Genomic DNA, 17,993 nt, shown 5'->3' with positions numbered 1-17,993 from the left:
GTCAATCACTAAATGAAACAACTTGCCGGGACACATTTTTTTTACAATACCCTCCAGGCATTGCAGAAAATATATCTTCTTTAAAACAAAACTACAGATTATATTTTGTCTTCCATAAAGACAAAAATAAACCATAAAAACCTACAAATCTTTTTAGAGTTTTAATTGCAGTAAGGGTTAAGTTTTCATTGCTCACATTTGTATCAGGGTTCAGTTACTACACAGGCCAAAAACGGAACAAAACTCAAGGGGTATCTCCAAGCTAAGCACAAAGGGATGGGGTCTCCGTTCTACCCATGCATGTCAGGTGTCCTCCCGAGGCAAAAGCAGACCCAAAACAAATACAGCAACCCTTAAACAGAGAAAGCACCACTGCTCTCCTGGTGTCCGGCACCAGTGGAGGTGGACAAGCTCTTCCAAGTTTCCAAGTGTGGCAGGAATTGTGCATGCTGGGGTTACTTTTAGGACAGTGGGGAACACGCACACCGACACAGACACACACATACACACTTTCCATCCCTGCCCACTTCAGTAGAAAGTGATTCGCTTGGTTTCAGATTTAAATATTTATTCCTCAAATACAAAACAATGCTGAACATGTGCATTCCCTAATGTCTCAGCCATCTGGCCTTCGTAGAAACATCTTCAGATGTTCAACCAGCTAGGATTCCGACTTCACAAGAATTCTGTCTTCCTTGCAGAGGGGGTACTTTCCAAATGCTTTGGGCCTCCCAGTGTCTTGGAGGAAGGGCAGTTTTATTTTTCTAATCCCACCGTTAGCATTTTGAGGATTTCTAAAGGAGGATTAGCCATACTCCATCTGGGAAGATGCGTCTCTTGGCTTTGCTGGGTGATGTCAATGATTTGTTTGGGACATGATTATAGCAGACACAGTCACCTTGAGGCTGGCTGGTCAAGCTCTGGCTGGTGTGACTCAGACCACACTGGACCCAAGTCTGTCTCTGCAGTGAGCTCTGACCTGGCTGGTGCCTCAGAGGAATACCCTTGCCACAGTGTCAATTTTCCGTGCAGCCCTGTGACCACGTGGGACAGCTGCCACCGTTCGGTGTGCGGGCCACTGGGGATGCTGCACCTGTGGCACACCATGTTTCTCACTGCCAGCCGCTGGACAACATGGGTCTTTTCTCGGAAAAACTCTCATTTTTAAGACATTTCTGTCTTATCCCATCCTCCTCTAAAAAGAATTTTAAACAAGTTACCATGTGTTGGTTCTGAGTGCCAGGAACACGGCAATAGCCAGGGGAACAGAATGTTCAGGCTGGAGGAGTTGCGCAGCTTTCCTGGGTCCAGCAGGGATTTGCCGCCTTTACCTGCAGCAGCCTTCCCGCAGTTGGCCTCTCTGATAATTCAGTGGGGTTGAAGCATTTCCTGTGCCTGGCGTTATACAACTAGCAAATCAGTGAGGAAAAGATGTGGACACTTTTAAACTCTGACCATCACAGTGAAAACTCTCTCACTCATTGTAACTTCTACAAATCAGCTCAGGTTTGCTATGGAATGCACTTCACTCGCTTGATTTGGTCAGCAGACCCTGGGGGACGTCAAAATTAGGAAAACAGAAGGTATAAGTGGGACCAGCTCCCCAGGAAAAGAGGAGGGGCTGGGAGAGGAATTCTTAAGCTCTCTCTTCACTGATGCTTCCCAGGGCTGAACACTTGAGAACAAATGAGAAATGCTGGAATCCAAAAATTATTAAGACCCGCTTAAAAAATGCTGCAACTTACAGACGTTCATCCTGTTCATTCCATGGGTCACTTGGATTGTAAGGACAATGGCCTTTTATTTTTCCCAGATTTAAGACCAGGCCATGACAAGCAGAGGTCTTCTGTGTTGTCACATGCCTCTAGGGACAGGCCTCAGGGATGACCATGTCCTCCCAACAAGTGAATAGTCCCTACCACAAAAGACCCCACCAGAGCCATTTCTTCCAGAACTTTCAGAGAGCTTTGCACTGGCTGCAGCATTTTGTTTTCATTTGACTTTTGAAAAGCTTCAAGGTCATTTCACAGAACTTGGAAATCAAATCCAAATCTATTCCAAATTCTCTCCTTTACTCTAAATCACCTGGTCCTAAATCTCTTAGGGAGAATGCAGTCCGTTATACCTTATCAGATGCTTCCTTGTCTTAAATCATGGCAATCACATTTAATTTCATTAGAGTCTGTGTCCTGTGGTCATGCATAAACTCCTAAACCTGCAACAACTAAAAGCAAGGTGCATTCCTTAATTCCTAATTCCAATCTCCATATGCAGGCCTTATCCAGCCTATTTGAGGGTGTGTTTCAAAGCACACAATAAACGTGTCAGACATTCTGCTGGGTTCTTTACTTACAATATTATCTCTAATCCTCTGCCCAAGCCCATTTTGCAGGTGAGGAAGGAACCTCAGGTCAGTCAGCAAGCACACGGCTCCATCCAGATGGAGATTTGGACGAGTGTGGCTTAAAGGCCAGCCACCCAGCTGTCCACAGACCACATCATATTGCCTCTGCCCAGGCTGGAATCCCATCTTCATAAAGATGGATGTTTGCATCTGTACCTTCCTGTCACTTAAGGAGGTGACTGATTGGGTATGCCATGGACAAAGGACAGTGAATCTGCAGGACCTGAGATACACAGGGATCTTTGGGTGGGGGTCTCAGTGTCTGAACTATCTCACTTAAGTCACTTAAAGACTCAGTACAATTCAGAAAAAGAGCAATCTGTCACCCCTACCTCCTGGCCCCCGTGCATCCTGCCATGCAAAGACACGAAAGAGGCATCTGCCAGCTTCGACCTCTCACATACCCATTAAAATGGCATCCTTCACAGGGGCTTAAAATGTTAGCTCAAAGTTCAAGTCAGTAAAAGGCAACTTGATTAAAGAACTGTCACTGAGATATACTCTCCACGGGTGAAGTTTGTTAAGCAATTGTTTTCAAGCCCTTTCCTCCCACCCTTGCACAGCTGACTGCTGGAACAGTGAGAACATGCCCCCGGGGAGCATACTGAGAACTCTGCAATCTGCGTTCTTCCCACGCACTCCACTTTCCTTTCAGCTCCTCCCAGCCAGAGCCCTCCTTGGCCCAGGTGACCTTGGAGCACCTGGAAGCCATTACTCAGTACCTTGCCAGTACCCCAAGAATTGCAGGAAGTCTATTCAGGCCTGGGGTGTTCAGGACTTGCTTTGCCATTTACTGTGTGTCCCAGGCAAGGCATTTATTTTCTGAGCCTCTACTTTCCATCTGCAAAATGGGCTGTGATTCCCACTTCCTCAGGGTCTGAGATGTGCACACCAGGGCTTTGCAGGGGGAGGTGCCAGACTCATGTTAGGGCTTATAATTGTCATTACTGTCCTCTGCCAGAGTCTGTCTGGCACTTTGCAACAGATTAATTCCTGTGTCCCCCAGGGGCAACTGCATTTACTCCTGAGGTCATTTACTTTTATACACAGCTTGGATCACCACCAAAAAGGACAGTCAGGGCTCTGTGAAGCAGCCTGATCCATGGAAATCACAAAAGCCTTGTCCCTTAAAAATAACAGTTCTCATTTTAGCCTTGTGTTAACTTTGTGCCTCAGTTTGCTCAACTCTGAAATGGAGAGAGCATCTTCAGGGCACAGCAGGTATCGTACAGACTGGACACCACTTAGGCAGTCACCTGGCTTATGCTCACCCACTTGGAGCCATATTCACACTTTCCAACACCGTGACCCAGATTCCCACCAAAGGCAATTACAAGATCCAAACACAGCTCTCGAAGGCCAAGCGCTTTCTGCTCTGTCACACTATCCGACCCTCCTAGACTCCCCAGCAAGACTAAGGTAAAGGTGAGCCCCACAGCTGACTGGGGAATGCAGAAGGAAGGTGGCGGACTAGAATTAGACCATTTTGACATTTCTCTCTTCACTCCAGATGTTTGTATGGTTATTTCCTGAAAGCTGGGCCAACACTGTGCAGGGCCTGCCAGCGTAGAGACATGGACACGGAAGGAGCTTTCTCTTGCCACCTTGAGCTGGCCGAGGGCTAAGCTGGAAACAGCTGACTCCTCACTGACCTCTGTGCATACTCCACATCCTGGCTTTTCACCAGGTGCTCATGGGGGAATCTCTGAGAATCTGCTCCTCCCTCATTCCCCTGTCACTTGCCGTGGATATGCCTCCCGTTAGACAAATGCAATTTTTAAAAATAAAATGTTCCCTGTTTATAAGGGGTCTGAGGGCAAACCATGGACAAAGAGACACATGGGAGTTTATAGTTCTGGAGATGTCATCAGATCTCTCATTGTGGAATGATGTTTCCTACTACTATCCCACATTAGAATGTTCTAGACTAATGGAATACTGAAAGAGGAGTGGAAGCAAGGGCTCATCCTGGACTCCCCAACAGGCTTACCCCTCTCCAATGGGAGAGAGAACAGCATCTAGGAATAGGGATGAGGGAATAGGGGCGCAGGGCAGGCAACATCCCCACCTTGGAGGTCTGAGGTCCAAGGAGGAGGTATAATAGTAGCCATGGCAAGGTTCATTTGCAATTAACATAACGGCTTCTTTAAGTATTTCTCACCAGAACTGGCATTAGTGGAAACATTTCCTATTATGGTATAAGATTTGGGCAAAGATGATGTTTCTACTTCTTATGAGCTGAATGTTGTTAAAGTAACCTTCCACAACCTTAATTTCCTCATCTGTAAAATGGTAAAAACATCCTTCATATATCAGAGTTCTTTCAAGGTGAAGTGAAATAATGTATATAAGTCTGGAAGAGGTGGGTCTAATACAATAGTAAACCATAACACATTTAAAAAATTAAGTAGCCATGTTGAAGTTTCCCCTATACCAGGCATCATTCAACATGAGTTAGTGCCTTAATGTCCATGATAATCCTGGGAGGAAAATACTCCTACTGCTGTGCCCATTTTACAGTCATAGAAGGTGAGGAGCAGAGAGGTTTTCCCAAGGTCACAAATGATAGCATCTGATATGAACCAAGGCTATCAGGGCTATGAAACGAGGCCAATCTGGCCTCCAAACTGCTGCCTCTTTTTGCTTAGGTATATTCCTTATAAAGGTGGTGGCTGGGAGTCACTCCTATATCATAAATGTCCTTTCACCTGCTTCAGGAATCACTTTTATCTTTTAAACATAAAAGTCTGTAAAAAAACAACAACAACAAACCACACATACACACAAAAACAACCACTTCTTGTACAAAACTTGATGTGTTACTTAGCATGTGCCATGTTGTAGTCTCGATGCATTCTTCCCCTGAAAGGACCTGACACCAAATAGCAGAGGCAGCCCAGGAGGAAGAGCAAGTTCACCTACTTACTCCCTGGCAGCAGACACATGGGCCAAGCCAGAAAGCTGTCTGAGCCTTCCCTTCCTCCTCTCTAAAATGATTTAATGCAAAATAAATGAAGTATAATGCATTAAAAACCAGTCTTGCTGGCCCTTGACCTCGCCCTATTTCTCCCACGCTCTCCTGCCGTGGTCTGGGGACTTTACAGAATGCAAGCTCTTGTCTTCATCCCTGTCCAAGAGCTTGTGCGGGACTGTGAAGCTTCTCCAGGCCTTCACAAGCTGCTGACGGTGCAAGGGCGCACTCCCCAGTCACTCCTCCTCTGGCCCCACCAAACGCAGAGGGGAAACAATTCTGGGAGACAGCGGGAGGTGTAAGCACTCTCCTCCACAGTGACTCTGCCACAGCTGGTGCGCTCTTAGGACAGGCTGGCGGACAGAACGCAGACCGGACCAGACCACCCCAAATGCCTGGGGAGAAGCACCAAGGGCACAGCACCGGCAGGGGGCCACACTGAGCCCTGGGGCGCGCAGCTCAGAGCCGTCAGGTAGGAGCTGCGCCAAGCAGAGCTGTGAGTTGGCAGAGCTTGAGTGGGGAGGAGGGGAGCCGAGGGAGCCACAGTGAAAGATCCAGAAAGTTGGTGAGAGACAGACGGAGAGAGACAAGAGAGCGAGATGCCTGCTGCCTAATTCCACCCGCGGACCCTCAGCCTTATGTCTGGGAATTTCGTGGGAGCAGGACTCAGTGAGCAGCCTGAGCGCGCTGCGGGGAGGCTCCCAGGATCTCGCAGCCCAGGGCGGATCCTGCTTTCTAGCCAAGGCTTCTCATCCGCAGCAAAGAGGGAAAGTGCCAAGGAACAGGAGCCCAGGCTGCCCCATCTCATGCGCATGCCACCCCACGACAGCCTGGCAATGCCACTCCACTCTTTTTGGAGACCTAGAGATGAAATATATTTTACCAGCACACCCATCCTGTGACTATTCATACACACAGTTGCTTTGGTTTTGTTGTTGTTGTGGGGTGAGGGTGGGGGGAGCAGGTCAAAGCTGCCCGATTTTTCTTTTGGTGCTACAGACTAAGTAGATTTCCTTTCTAGGCCTCGGATAGTGGTGGTGGAAGGGAGTATGAAATACAGAATGTGGCCCGTCTACATTGCCATTACTTTATTGTATTGTCACCGTTAACTTAACTATAAATACTACGGTGGAGAGCAAGGAGCCGGCGGCCTTAGACGGCGGCCTTGGGCTGCGGGGCTGTGAGCCCTGGCGCACCCCACCGACCCCAGGCGCCGACACTCCGGCTCTGTACACTATTTACACTCCTCGGTCCTCTTTCTTGACCCCCTCCCGCAAGGCAGCGCGTGTGCAAGAAACTAGCATTGTCTCTCTGTGCAAGTCCTTGGAGTTAGGCAAGTGCCACGGCCGGCCCACGGCCGTCAGCTGTCTGAGTCCAAATCGCTTTTACCTTCCTCTTCCCTCTTCTCGGGCGATGCCTTCGACGACGTCTTGTTCCACTTCTCGGCGTTTTCCGACTCCTCCGACGAGGACCGCTTCTGCCGCCTCCATTTGGCGCGGCGGTTTTTAAACCAGACCTGTTGCGCAACAGAGAACAAAACATTTGAAATCAAAGGCGCGCTGCCGCAATACCGACGCACCCCCGCAGCATGGAATCGGAATCGGGGGACCCCGTGCACCCGCCGACAAACAGGAGAGAAGACTCGCTCCCGCTTCCGCATTTTCATTCAACTTCCTGGGCCTAAATCGCCCTCCAGCAGCCTGCGGGCCGCCATTGGGGATGTTTTAAAGCGCAGGGAGACCCAAGGAGGGCCGAGCACACCCGGCTGGGGCCGCATTTCGCTGGGAAGGTCCATCAGGCGCGCACTGGCAAAGCCCCGAGCCTACCTCCACTTTCTCCTCGCGGAGGTGCACCTTCCGGGCCAGCTGCTCGCGTGTACCCACGTCTGGGTACTTGGTCTCTTGGAATAGGTTCTCCAGCGCTTCGAGCTGCTCGTCGGTGAAGATGGTGCGGTGCCGCCGCTTCCGCCGGCAGTGCAGCTGGTTGAGAAGCTGCAGCTCAGTACGCGACAGCGTGCCCACGTTCATGTAGGGCAGCATCTGGTGCGGCACCGGGGACACCAGCACCGAGCCAGGGCCCTCGTAGCCTGAGACAGGGTAGGGCGCACGGTCAGCCGCCTTCCTTACCATTGCGGAGGGCAGCTCGCCTGCGCCCCACTCGGACTTTAAAACCCTCTGCAAGGGGGTGCGCGGAAATCGAAGGTGGGGAAAAATGATGGGAGCATGCTGGATGTTCCACCCGCACACTCCCAAAGCCAGTTAAGGTATCCTAAAACTTAGTCTCCCCATGCAAGCACAGTTACAGTTTCCGCCCACTCTTGACTAGTTTGCCACAAGTGTGCAAACCCCTGCGCCCGACCTGATTAAAAAAAAGGTGGTGTGTTTTTTTTTTTCGGATTTGCAAGAGAAAAGTCTGTGCGAAGTGCAAAAACTAAACACCACATCCCACCCACGTCCCAGGGGCTGAGGACTGCGGCAGGCGGTGAAGGCCTGCGAAAGCGCGACCCTACCTGGGGGCGTCGGGACGCAGGAGCACTGCTGGGCACCCAGCGGCGGAACGGCCCCGCAACAGGCCGGGCCCACGGGCGCCGCCTGCACGTGCAGCTGCCCGTAGAAGTAGTTGTTGTAGCCGAGGCGGGAGCCGCCAACCGCGGCCGGGAGGCCCGCGCTGCCGGGGGCCACGGGGCGCGGGTAGAAGGCGCCATAGTCCGAGGAGGCGCCACCCCCGGCGCCGTAGAGCGAGTCCCCGTGCAGGGCCGGGAAGACTACGGGAGCCGCGGCGCTGGGCGCCACTGGCAGCACCGAGTCCTTGCAGCGCGGCCGGGCGGCCAGGATGTTGTCGATGCTGAACATGCTGGCGGGCATCCCCAAGCCCCGCGCCGGGACCGGGGGGCGGTGGGGACGCGCGGAGGAAAAAGCCTCAAAGTGGGGGGGTCCACTCCCCTCCTGCAGCGGACCAAACCGAAAGAGAGCGCGGCGAGCTCGCAACCCCGCGCCCCTCCCCGCCCCCTGCGTCCGCTCTGCCTCCTCCCGCCCTCCCCTCGCCGCAGCGTTCGCTGAACTCAACCCGCGGGTAGGACGGAGTTTAGACCAGCTGAACCTCTTGTTGGTTTTATACCGAGTCGACGTCATCCTGGATTTAGTTCCTGGTAATATGCAGATGACAAACAGAACCAGATTTGGCCCTTTCTGTTCCTTTGGGTGGGGGGGCTTCAGGGAAGAGGGAGGGGGTGAGGTGCCAAGGGGAGGGAGTTACGAGGCCTGAAAAGAGATTGTGGATTGCAAATTAATGAAATTAACCTAATCTTTTCCATTCAGCTGCCCCGCCGCGGGCCGGCTGAGCTGGGCGGGCGGCCTAATTGCCCCGGTTAATCTCATTAATTCCATTGTGCCGCACAGTTAACAACTCCTCCGCGCGACCTCTCCGCCCTCACCCTTTTTTCTCAGATTGGGTCCTATTATTGGGTGCGATTTCCTCTGCATGAAGCTCGAATTCATTGTGGCCGATTGTACTTTGGGGCTACATTTCTTTCCTTTATGAGTTTGTTTCAGAAAAAGTGAGGGGCTGCGGCCTCGCTCTAGCAAGATTGAAAATTCCACACTTTCTCCAGACCTCCATGCACTCCCCGCCTAATTTCACCTCCACTTTTTAATATTGTTCCCTCCAATAAGGAACCCCCGCCAAAACCCTTTTGTTTTTGCAAAGGCCAAACATTGTAAGGGCAAAAATGATGAAAGAGGTGCATCGTGGTTCTTAATAAATAAATATATATTGTTTTATTTTATTTTTTGCAGTTACTTTAGGCCTGAAAACTAGCATAGCAATCCCTAGGCCCTTTCACGGAGGACACCAAATTCAGCCACTATTTAAAATCTGTCAGAGTGTAGCAGTCTCAAGCGATTTTTCCAGCTGCTCCCTGCGTGGGTGTTGGTAGGTTTTGTTTTTTCTTTGCTTTTTTTTTTTAATTGTTAAAATTGTTTTTTGGAAATGGGGTGTCTGCCCCCACCCAAGCTGTTTTTGTTTTCAATCCAAAATCCCAAAATGGGGCTGCTTTGGGAATTCCTACCCCCACCCCAACACTTAAGTCTCAGTCTTCCCTTCCGATTTGCCGGCTCCCTGACTGGGACAGGCCCTTTAGAGGTCCCTCATCCAGCAGGCCCAGGCTGGACTGACCGGGCCCTGGCTGCCTGGCCGAAGCCCGGCTCTGCTTTCGGCAGGCGGCCGCCGTGATTTGCGGAATCTTCGGAGCTGCACCGTCCGTCGGCCGGAGCCGCTGGAGGCGCATCCAGCCCACAGCGGCGCGCGGGCGGCGCAGCGCCCTGAGAGAAGGTAGGCGACGGTGCGCGCTGAACGAAAGCAGACCCCGAGGTCCTGCGGGCCCCGCGCAATCCCCTGTCTTGCAGAGCCGTCCTTTCTCAGCCCTTCGCGCCGACAACTCCAGCCACTGTGGGGGAAGGAGCAGTGCCGGGCCCAGGCGAGATCGCGGAGGGCCGGAGCCGGGGCAACTCTGGTTTCCCGTAGGAGGACTGCCTTTAACTCACGTCCTTATTTCGCTATTGCTTCTGGCTAATTAAGAGTGGTCCCGGCAGGGTTGTCTTCAATCGCTGCAGTTGGACCAAGTCTGTGAGCTGCCTCCTCCCCGGCGCTGGGGCAAAGGGGAAAGGGCACTTGTCAATTGCTGTTCCCGGGTCAGAGGAGCAATTGTATGGAGATTTGGTGCTGCCCTGGCTCAGAACTCCGGCGGCGCGCAGGAGTAGCCGGGAGAAGCTAGGCGGCGGCTCTTCTCCTAGGCCTCCCCGCGTGGACCTCTGCGTCCTCACGTCTACCCGCCGGCGGCCTGAGAGCCTTGCTTCTTGAGTGCTGGGCAAAAGTATGATGTGGTTGTAGAGGGAGATTAGGGCAGGACGGAGATAGGTCTCAATTTGGGAAGGCGATGGACGATGGATTTTTTTTTACAATTAAAACTGCTCCCAGAGAAAAGAGTGTGATCCTCCCCATCAAAGATCAGGTCTAGGGAAAAAGTGTAGCGCCTTCTCTGTCCTACTACTTAAGGATAGAGGCATCTTTTCCAGTTTCAGAGACTTAAAAATCACCAGGTTCTGGACACGCACATTCCCCGCAACCTTTCCCGGGTTTAATTCTACAAGGTAATTGATGAACGACACGTATAGAGGCTGCGACTTCTGCGCCTGAGTTGGTGGCTGGGAGCGCGCGGCGGTGTGTGAGTGAGTGGATCTTTTGAGACCGTTACTGAGCCGGGCAGAGGCAGAGGAGCCGCGAGAAACCGGGGCAGAGTTTTGGTGCATTTCTGCAAAGGTGCTCAGACCAGCACTGCGCGGGGACTTGGGTTGCAGGTCTAATAGAGTGCGTCTGAGTTTTTGCATGCGGCGACCTCCCTCACACACGCCGTCATGCCTACTTCCACTTGGTACATTGTTCTTTTTAATAATTAGATGTAGCAAACATCTAGACTTCGCCACTTGCTTTCTGCAGTCTGTTCACTGTGCCATCCAGCTTCTGAAAGGAAGAGCACTGTACAATGAGTCTGAACGTCGGAGTTCTAGACCAAACATTGCCACCTTGCACATCATGCCTCCTCTCTAGGCCACGGGTGTTTTAGTTGATTGAACCGAAGCCAACTATCACTGGGTCCCTTACAACCCTAACATTTAACGAGGCAGGGTAATTGTCGCGCGTTCGCCAGGATGATTGGGGATGGACTTGGGGGCATTTTTCTAGGTCTTTATCAGGACAAAGGAGAGTCCTGTCCCACCCCCACCTAAGGACAGGGCCTCTATATCAGCTGGGTCCAAGATAAGGAAAAAGCGCGTCCCAAAGCTCTCCGCTTGCAGAGCGGACTTTCTGGGAAGAGGTCACCTTACTGCAGTTGTTCAGCCAGCAATCCTGGGAACTCACCGCTGGCGCTGCGGGGCCTCGCCCTCCAGGTTGCCCCCCTCCACCACCCCAGAGCTGCAGACGCTCGGTTCTCTGCAGGGAGTTTGGAGCCGGGGAAGGCAGTCAGGGGCGCGGCGCCCACGCTGTGCCACCTCCGCGGGCCGAAACCCACAAGTGTCCCCAACGCGCTAAACAAATAATCAGCGACCTCGGATCGTCCCGCGCAATTGGAATAACAAATGCGACGCACGCAAATTGCCTAGCTCGTGTTGCTAAGCGATTGTTTGTCGCCCTGCACGCACCGCTCAGCATGGGAGAGGCAGGAGCGTCCAGAGGCGGCCAGCAAGCGCTTACGTCGGAAATGCAGTAAACACGCTGCTGATTTTCCCTATTATCACCCAAACACGATTTCACACAAAGCAATCACCACGCCGAAGTCTATGAAAATGTGTTTGTTGAGGAGTCAGTCGTCCCGGTAATAGCCCTCATTTTTACAATATTATAGAATAGATCAGCGGATTCCACATACATAAGGTCTATTTGCGGTTCGGTATCCATCATGGCGCGTTTGCGCTGAGGTCTTCGCTAAATTGATTCATAGTGCATAGATTATATTGCTTCTCTGATTTAAAACAGAATGCCCAAGTTTGGAGTGTGCGTCTGGGTATCTCCTTCCGCCCCAAGATATTTACATCATGAAGAAAACTGTCTCCCACTGTCCTTATACACACACACACACACACACACACACACACACACACACACACACACACACACACACATCATTGCTGTTAAAAAAAAAAAAAGTCCTACGCGGCCTCAACTTCTTACGGTTTCAGGAACTTTCTTTTCTTAATTCTTTCAGCCTCTTGCCCCGTCACAGAGCAGAGTTCATAATCGGATGCGTTTAAGTAGGATTTTTCGTGGCATGTGCGAGAAGCTGGCGTGTCCTTTTCAGAGGTACAGAGCACCCCCTTGTAGGGCGAATTGGCCGGGTCAGAGGATTAGAAATAACGCGCAGACCCGGCTGCAGCCAGTGTGCAGCGTCGAGACCCCGCACAGTCTTCACAGCACAAATAGGATTTATTGTTCGCATTTGGGCTTAAAAAAAAAATCCAGTGCTTTAAAACTAGCGCTCCAAACCCGCACCACATTCCTGCTGTTTTCTCGAGGGCACCTCCCGTAGCCCCATGGTATTTTCCCTCTGAATTTGTGGAGTACAGCATGCGGCACAAATGCCACCCCACTAAGGGACAGCGCTCGCAAAGCTGGGCGTCCTGCATGCATTCAACGGGACGTAGGGACGCTTCCTAGCTGAGTTTTGTTCGAAGTTGTGCAACATTTCCGAATAATGGCACCGAGCCCCTGAGGACGACAAAATAATCAAAGTGTTAGGAAAGTTTAGCATAACACTGAAGGAGAAGTAGAGGGTGTCGAAAAATGACATGTTCCCAAAGCATCAGGAAAAAATAGCTCCGGATTTCCTGGGTTGCAGAAATAGGCATTTAGCCCAGCTATTTACCAAAGTTTGTTTCAGAGTGACTGCAGCGTCGCTTTTGCAAATTACAGAATGCAAATGATGATAATTTGCTCTCAGTGGAACTTTCTCTTGAAATGATTAGCAAAGTCAGTCATTTGAAAATTAGAGCGAATACACAGACGGTTCCGAACCCCCTTCCCTAACCAGTATCAGCTTCTAAAGTTTTCATTCATGTAAACCTCATTAATGAAGATCTTTTATTTAAACGTCAAGGGGATTTGAAATTTAGAGTAAATTATGAAGCTTGTATGTCTAGCCAAGTCATGGGTCAAATGCATTTGTGAAAAACTGCTAAAAGAGCATATGGTTTTGAATTTTTCTACAATGACGAGTGTTTAAATAAATTGCTTGTACTGCTTAACTTCATGTGTAATTTTGACAGAAATTGGCCTATAGCCTTTTGATATGTAAACATTTCAGCCTTTTATGCGGTATAAAAAAGACACTTGCTTTTTAGGATCAGCTCAGACAGTCACCCTGTAATTCAGAAAGCTGGCACCTACCATTACATTCTTGCTAGATTTCAACTTTCAAGTGGCAGCCTCAAGGAGAAAAAAAAAAGGAAAGAAGGAAAGAAAGAAAGGATATTTCAAAAGCAATGTCCATTTGGGATTAAAAGCTGCAAATGAGGTGAGAACGTGCCACTTACTATCTGAAAGAAATGGATAAACCATAGTTATTAAAGAACATTTTCTGTCACTTTTCTTTAAGCCAGTCCGTCTGAGGGGACACTTAAGCAGGGCTGGAACTGACTGGCATGTCATTAAATGCTTGTCTTAGAGCCGAGCCAATCAGTCCAACACACAAATAGGTGTTAAAAATCTAGGTATCACTTCAGGATGTTATGGTGAAATGGCTCCGTGTCACAGAACCTATTAAGATGCAAAAATCACTCAGTCTCCGAAGAGAGTCATCATGGGCCATGGAATCGCTGGACACAAATGGCACATCTGAACTGTGCACGGGGTGCTTTCTTGGTGGGAGGTTGTTGCTGGGAATTGCAAAGTCCATGCAGGGCACAGTTCAGAGGCTGCTCTGGGCTGCCAGGGTTTCTGAAACACGTATGGATCTGCATAAACCCATTTGTTGCTAATATATCCCTCTCCCATAAATAAGCGTTGGAATGTGGATTGGAAGGCTGGTCACCCACGGGGAGACGGAGCAGTGGCCCTGCCCTGTAGGGTTGCCCCAGTGCTAGACAGGGCCACATGTTGACTTCGTGTGTGTTGTGGCAGGGTGGAGACCACTCCTTCCCCTCTGTTCTCTGGGTCTTGCCCTTTATTTATCACAGATGTCAGCCTTGTCATATGCAGACTTTCCAAGAGATATCACCCTTCTGTGAAGTTTTGGAGGAACTGGGGGCAGAGAGGATGCTCTTGAAGCAACGGAGACCGGTTTCTTTGTGTACAGTTGAGCCAGAGGAGCAAAAACAAAACTGGTAAAGACAGGGCTGGGGCAAAATGTAATTAAGAGAAAAGACTCTCAGAAAAAGACAGGAGGAGGTGTTTTATTTACATTTCTTATGCATTCCAATACATCATATTGTGGTTGGCAAACGGAAAGGAAAGGACATATTGCATGACATAACGAAGGCACCAGCCTTTCACAAATTTTCCCTGAGCCTTCTACATTCCTGTTTTACCTTTCCGCCCATTTTGAAATGAATAAGGGTAACATTATTCGTTAGCTGTGTTTTGAAGCTCTTGGATAAACAATTGATTTGCTAATAAAATAGTTCTGTAGCTTTCAGCTGCTTAGCTTTCAGGCACTTACCCCGAAAATGTGTTTGTGATCAAAGTTAGCTAGGCAAGATATGTATTTTGAGTAAAAGAGGGACACTTAATACTGAAAAGATAATTTGGAAGTTGAGGGTTTTTTTTTTAAGGAAAGAATATTAATAAATAAAACTGGTAAGGGTAAGAAAAGATAGCCATGCCCAGGTAGCCACGCTTCATGAATAAAATCTGGGTTCTAAGAAGGTCAGTATCAGTGGAGACACTGTATGTAATATGGAACTTTGTTAGTGTAGTCATCTTTTTAAAGAGGATTTGATGAAATGGTCCTTGGCTGGTATGTCATCTTAAGATGTGGATGTGAAATTTATATCAGGTAGCATTGTTGACTCTCTTAAAAAACATCAGAGTGAGGAAACTAACAAGCATATTCCCAGACGTGTCCTGTCCTTCAAAGAGGCCAGCAAAGGAGACTCCAACTTGCTGCAGCATAGCTGTTGGCTGTGATTTTAAATTGTTTTCTGAACTCCTAGAAGGGCAATTACTTGGGTGCATTAATTTCTGTCTGCCTTTTAAAGAAATGGCCAGACTCCTTGACCACTGCTTATGTGGAGAAATCAAGACTTCTGAAGCCTAAGGAGTCAGGCAGGGAAATGAGAAATGGAAAAAAAAAAAAAAAAGCCTCTTTAAGAGCTCACAGGATGTGTCACCAGCTGAATTCTGCCATGCAAAGGATCTGAGGGTGCCACCCAGCTATAGCCTGGCCTTCCATTGGTGGAGAAGGCTGAGTCCTGACCAGTCTGTCTGAATAATTCAGTTCTCTGCTTGTCCCAGATGAACAAAAGAAAGAGGAACCACCTCAATTGTCATTTGTTGGATTTGTGTTTCACTGTCTTTTCTTAGCCAGGAGATTAGGAGTTTTGGACTCTACCATACTCCACACATACATGCAAAACACATACACATGCACACACACCCCTCCTCCTCCGACCTCTTTACACCTTTGTTTTGCACACTTGATCATTTCTGGGCCACTCAGTCCCAATACCAGCTCCCTGGTCACCTGTTTTCTGGAGTTTGTGTTTGTTTTCTTGTTTGGGCTGTCTACCTACAGTAAGGGACAAGAACTGGGTGATGCCGGATCCATGATGTGGATTTGGTTTCACTTAGCGGTCAAATTCTTTCTGCAAACCAGAAGGTCTTGGGTTTAAAATCACAAGGGTCCATCTCCCATGTTGCTGGGTTGCTTGTAATTTATGTAATATGGGGGAAAGTGGTCTGTTCACAGTAATGATAGCTTGGGAAATTAGTATATCAGCCTAACACAGGACAGTTGAACTGAAAAGAACCCCTCTTGTCTACGTGATACCTCACAGGGTTTTTTTTAACAGGTCCCCAAAGGACATTTTATTCCCTTCTCGTAGATTTGTAGATAGTCATTTTCTGCCTGGTAAGCCAACACAATATTTGCAAATGAAATAGTGACATCAAAATGCATTCATGCCCTGCTAATGGCAATACTTTCTCTGAAACTCTAGAATTCTGCAATTTTTTGGGTCTTACAGCATCTCCAGGTGACTTGGAGATGGGAACATAAGTTTTTGATAATGTTCTCCACATTCTGATTTGAGCCGTGGCCATTTTTTTTTTTTTTAACAAAACCTTCAGAAAATAGCTTTCCAAGTTAAACTAGATGAGGGTGATCAAGTGAATGTTTGACTTGAAATAATTTTTAAAATAACTTGTTCACTGTTCAAGTCCAACAGTAAAGGAGCAGCAGGAGAGTGAGTTGCTTTTCAAAGCTGTCTGTTTGGCAGAGGAATTCCAGCACTTCCGATGAAAGATGGATATTGAATATGTGTGGCGAATGCACACCACTCCATATTTCAGAGAAATTCCTTATTAAATATTTCTTGCTCAAAAGCTGGAGTCACTGTGAAATCTCACTCCTCGGGTCTCTGTAGGGGCTGACCCAGTCTTCCAACATAGTAACAAATTGCCTTTTTATGGGTTGGTGTTCTGAATGAGCGCAAACATCTGCCTCCTTGGGCTTAAAGTAGTAGGTACTGGTATTGAGAGCTGGCCAGGACCACATCTAAATTAGTAGAAACTACTAGTCTGGTTGTTCTAGAAAATGGAGCAAATGGGCCTGGCATAAAATCCTAAAGGTCTGGCCCAAATGGGAAGAGAGAAGGAGAGGACCCCCTCAGTGTGCACAGTGGTGGTCACACTCCTGGGAGATGGGCCCGACTACCGTCACCTGGTACAGATAGGATGCCAAGACCAGACAGGGGTCATTATCTGCCCAAGGGCTCCCAGCTGAGGTCTGGACTTGAACTCGGCTCTGTTCAGCTCCAGAAATCACACTCCTGCTCTCATCCTATGGCAACTCTTGTAGAATGAGTGAAATACCCAGCTCCTCAGAGGGGCAAGCAAGACCTTTTGTTCCCTGGCACCAAGTTACCTTTCCTGCCACCCCTCCTGCCACTGTCCATGCAGACTCTGGCCACGTAGAGGCTCCTGCCCTGTGCTGCTCAGCCTCGATGCCTTTGCTGGCTCTTTCCTCTCCTCCTGTATAGCCTTCCCCTGCTGGCTCTGCATGTAGGGCACTGGCTTCCACTCTGAAGACCTGGAGGTAAATGCTGGGGCCTTCTTGTGCTCCAGAGTGAGTGGTCCCGGAGTCGGAGTCGGAGGTGTCTGGCCTGGGCCCCCACGGGCAGAATCAGTGTCCATTCAGCTCCCTCCCATTCAGCTCTGTATCTCCCACCGTTGACCACAATGAAGGTGCTAAATAACTCTATGTTTAAGGAAATACTATATTCTCACCCTGCCCCCACCCCCACCTCCTTGCTTCTAGATCTCCCTAAATTCCAGGCCAAAGACCATTAGCAGGAGAGTGTTAATTAACCATAGTGGGTGATCTCCTGAAATAGATAAAGAGGAGAGGGAGAAGGGCTGTCTGTCTGTCAGTCCGTCACTTTCCCCAGGAAGCTGGCTGGGGCCATCATGCAGCCAGGTACGGGTAATATTTGTGTCTCTTCAGCCACACCTGTGTATACAGGCAGGCCGACTGTCACGTTTGAATCTGGGGACTGACACATCCCAGCAGAGTGTCCCACTGTCACCCGGGTGGGTCCTGAATGTAGAAAGCATGATGACTCCTGAGACCTGCCCAGGTTCTATCCCCACTGGAGCCTTCCTTTCCCCATCTGTGAAACGGGGGAGCAATCAGGAAGCAAACTGCAAGTGTTCCCTCTTAGCTCAGACATCTGCCGCTATTCAACATGAATCTGAGTCCTGGCAGTGTTCAGGGAAGACACATCCTGTTTCCCAGCGGTGCAGCCTGAAGGGCACAAGGGGGCAGAATCTAGCCCCAGGCCGCAAGGGGAGGAGGGAGCAAGGCTGCCTGGACAAATCTGCCTCCCCTGATGTTTTCCTCTTGGCTTTGGA

At 49.5% G+C, this 17,993-nt stretch overlaps 1 protein-coding gene across 1 annotated transcript; it reads right to left on the bottom strand.

Annotated features, from left to right (window-relative positions):
• Window positions 1-6,407: 6,407 nt before the first annotated feature.
• On the bottom strand, window positions 6,408-8,385 carry GSC (goosecoid homeobox). The gene is made up of 3 exons (XM_036882260.2): window positions 7,885-8,385; window positions 7,202-7,461; window positions 6,408-6,891 (listed from the first exon to the last, which is right to left on the bottom strand). Exons 1-3 carry the CDS (start codon window positions 8,237-8,239, stop codon window positions 6,736-6,738), a joined length of 771 nt encoding a protein of 256 aa, XP_036738155.1. The 5' UTR covers window positions 8,240-8,385; the 3' UTR covers window positions 6,408-6,735.
• Window positions 8,386-17,993: the final 9,608 nt, after the last annotated feature.

This window comes from Manis pentadactyla, chromosome 11 (genome assembly GCF_030020395.1).
Source record: "Manis pentadactyla isolate mManPen7 chromosome 11, mManPen7.hap1, whole genome shotgun sequence".
NCBI classification, from domain to species: Eukaryota; Metazoa; Chordata; class Mammalia; order Pholidota; family Manidae; genus Manis; species Manis pentadactyla.
Note: the sequence above shows the minus strand (reverse complement) of the source record. Positions and strands in the feature narration are given on the sequence as shown.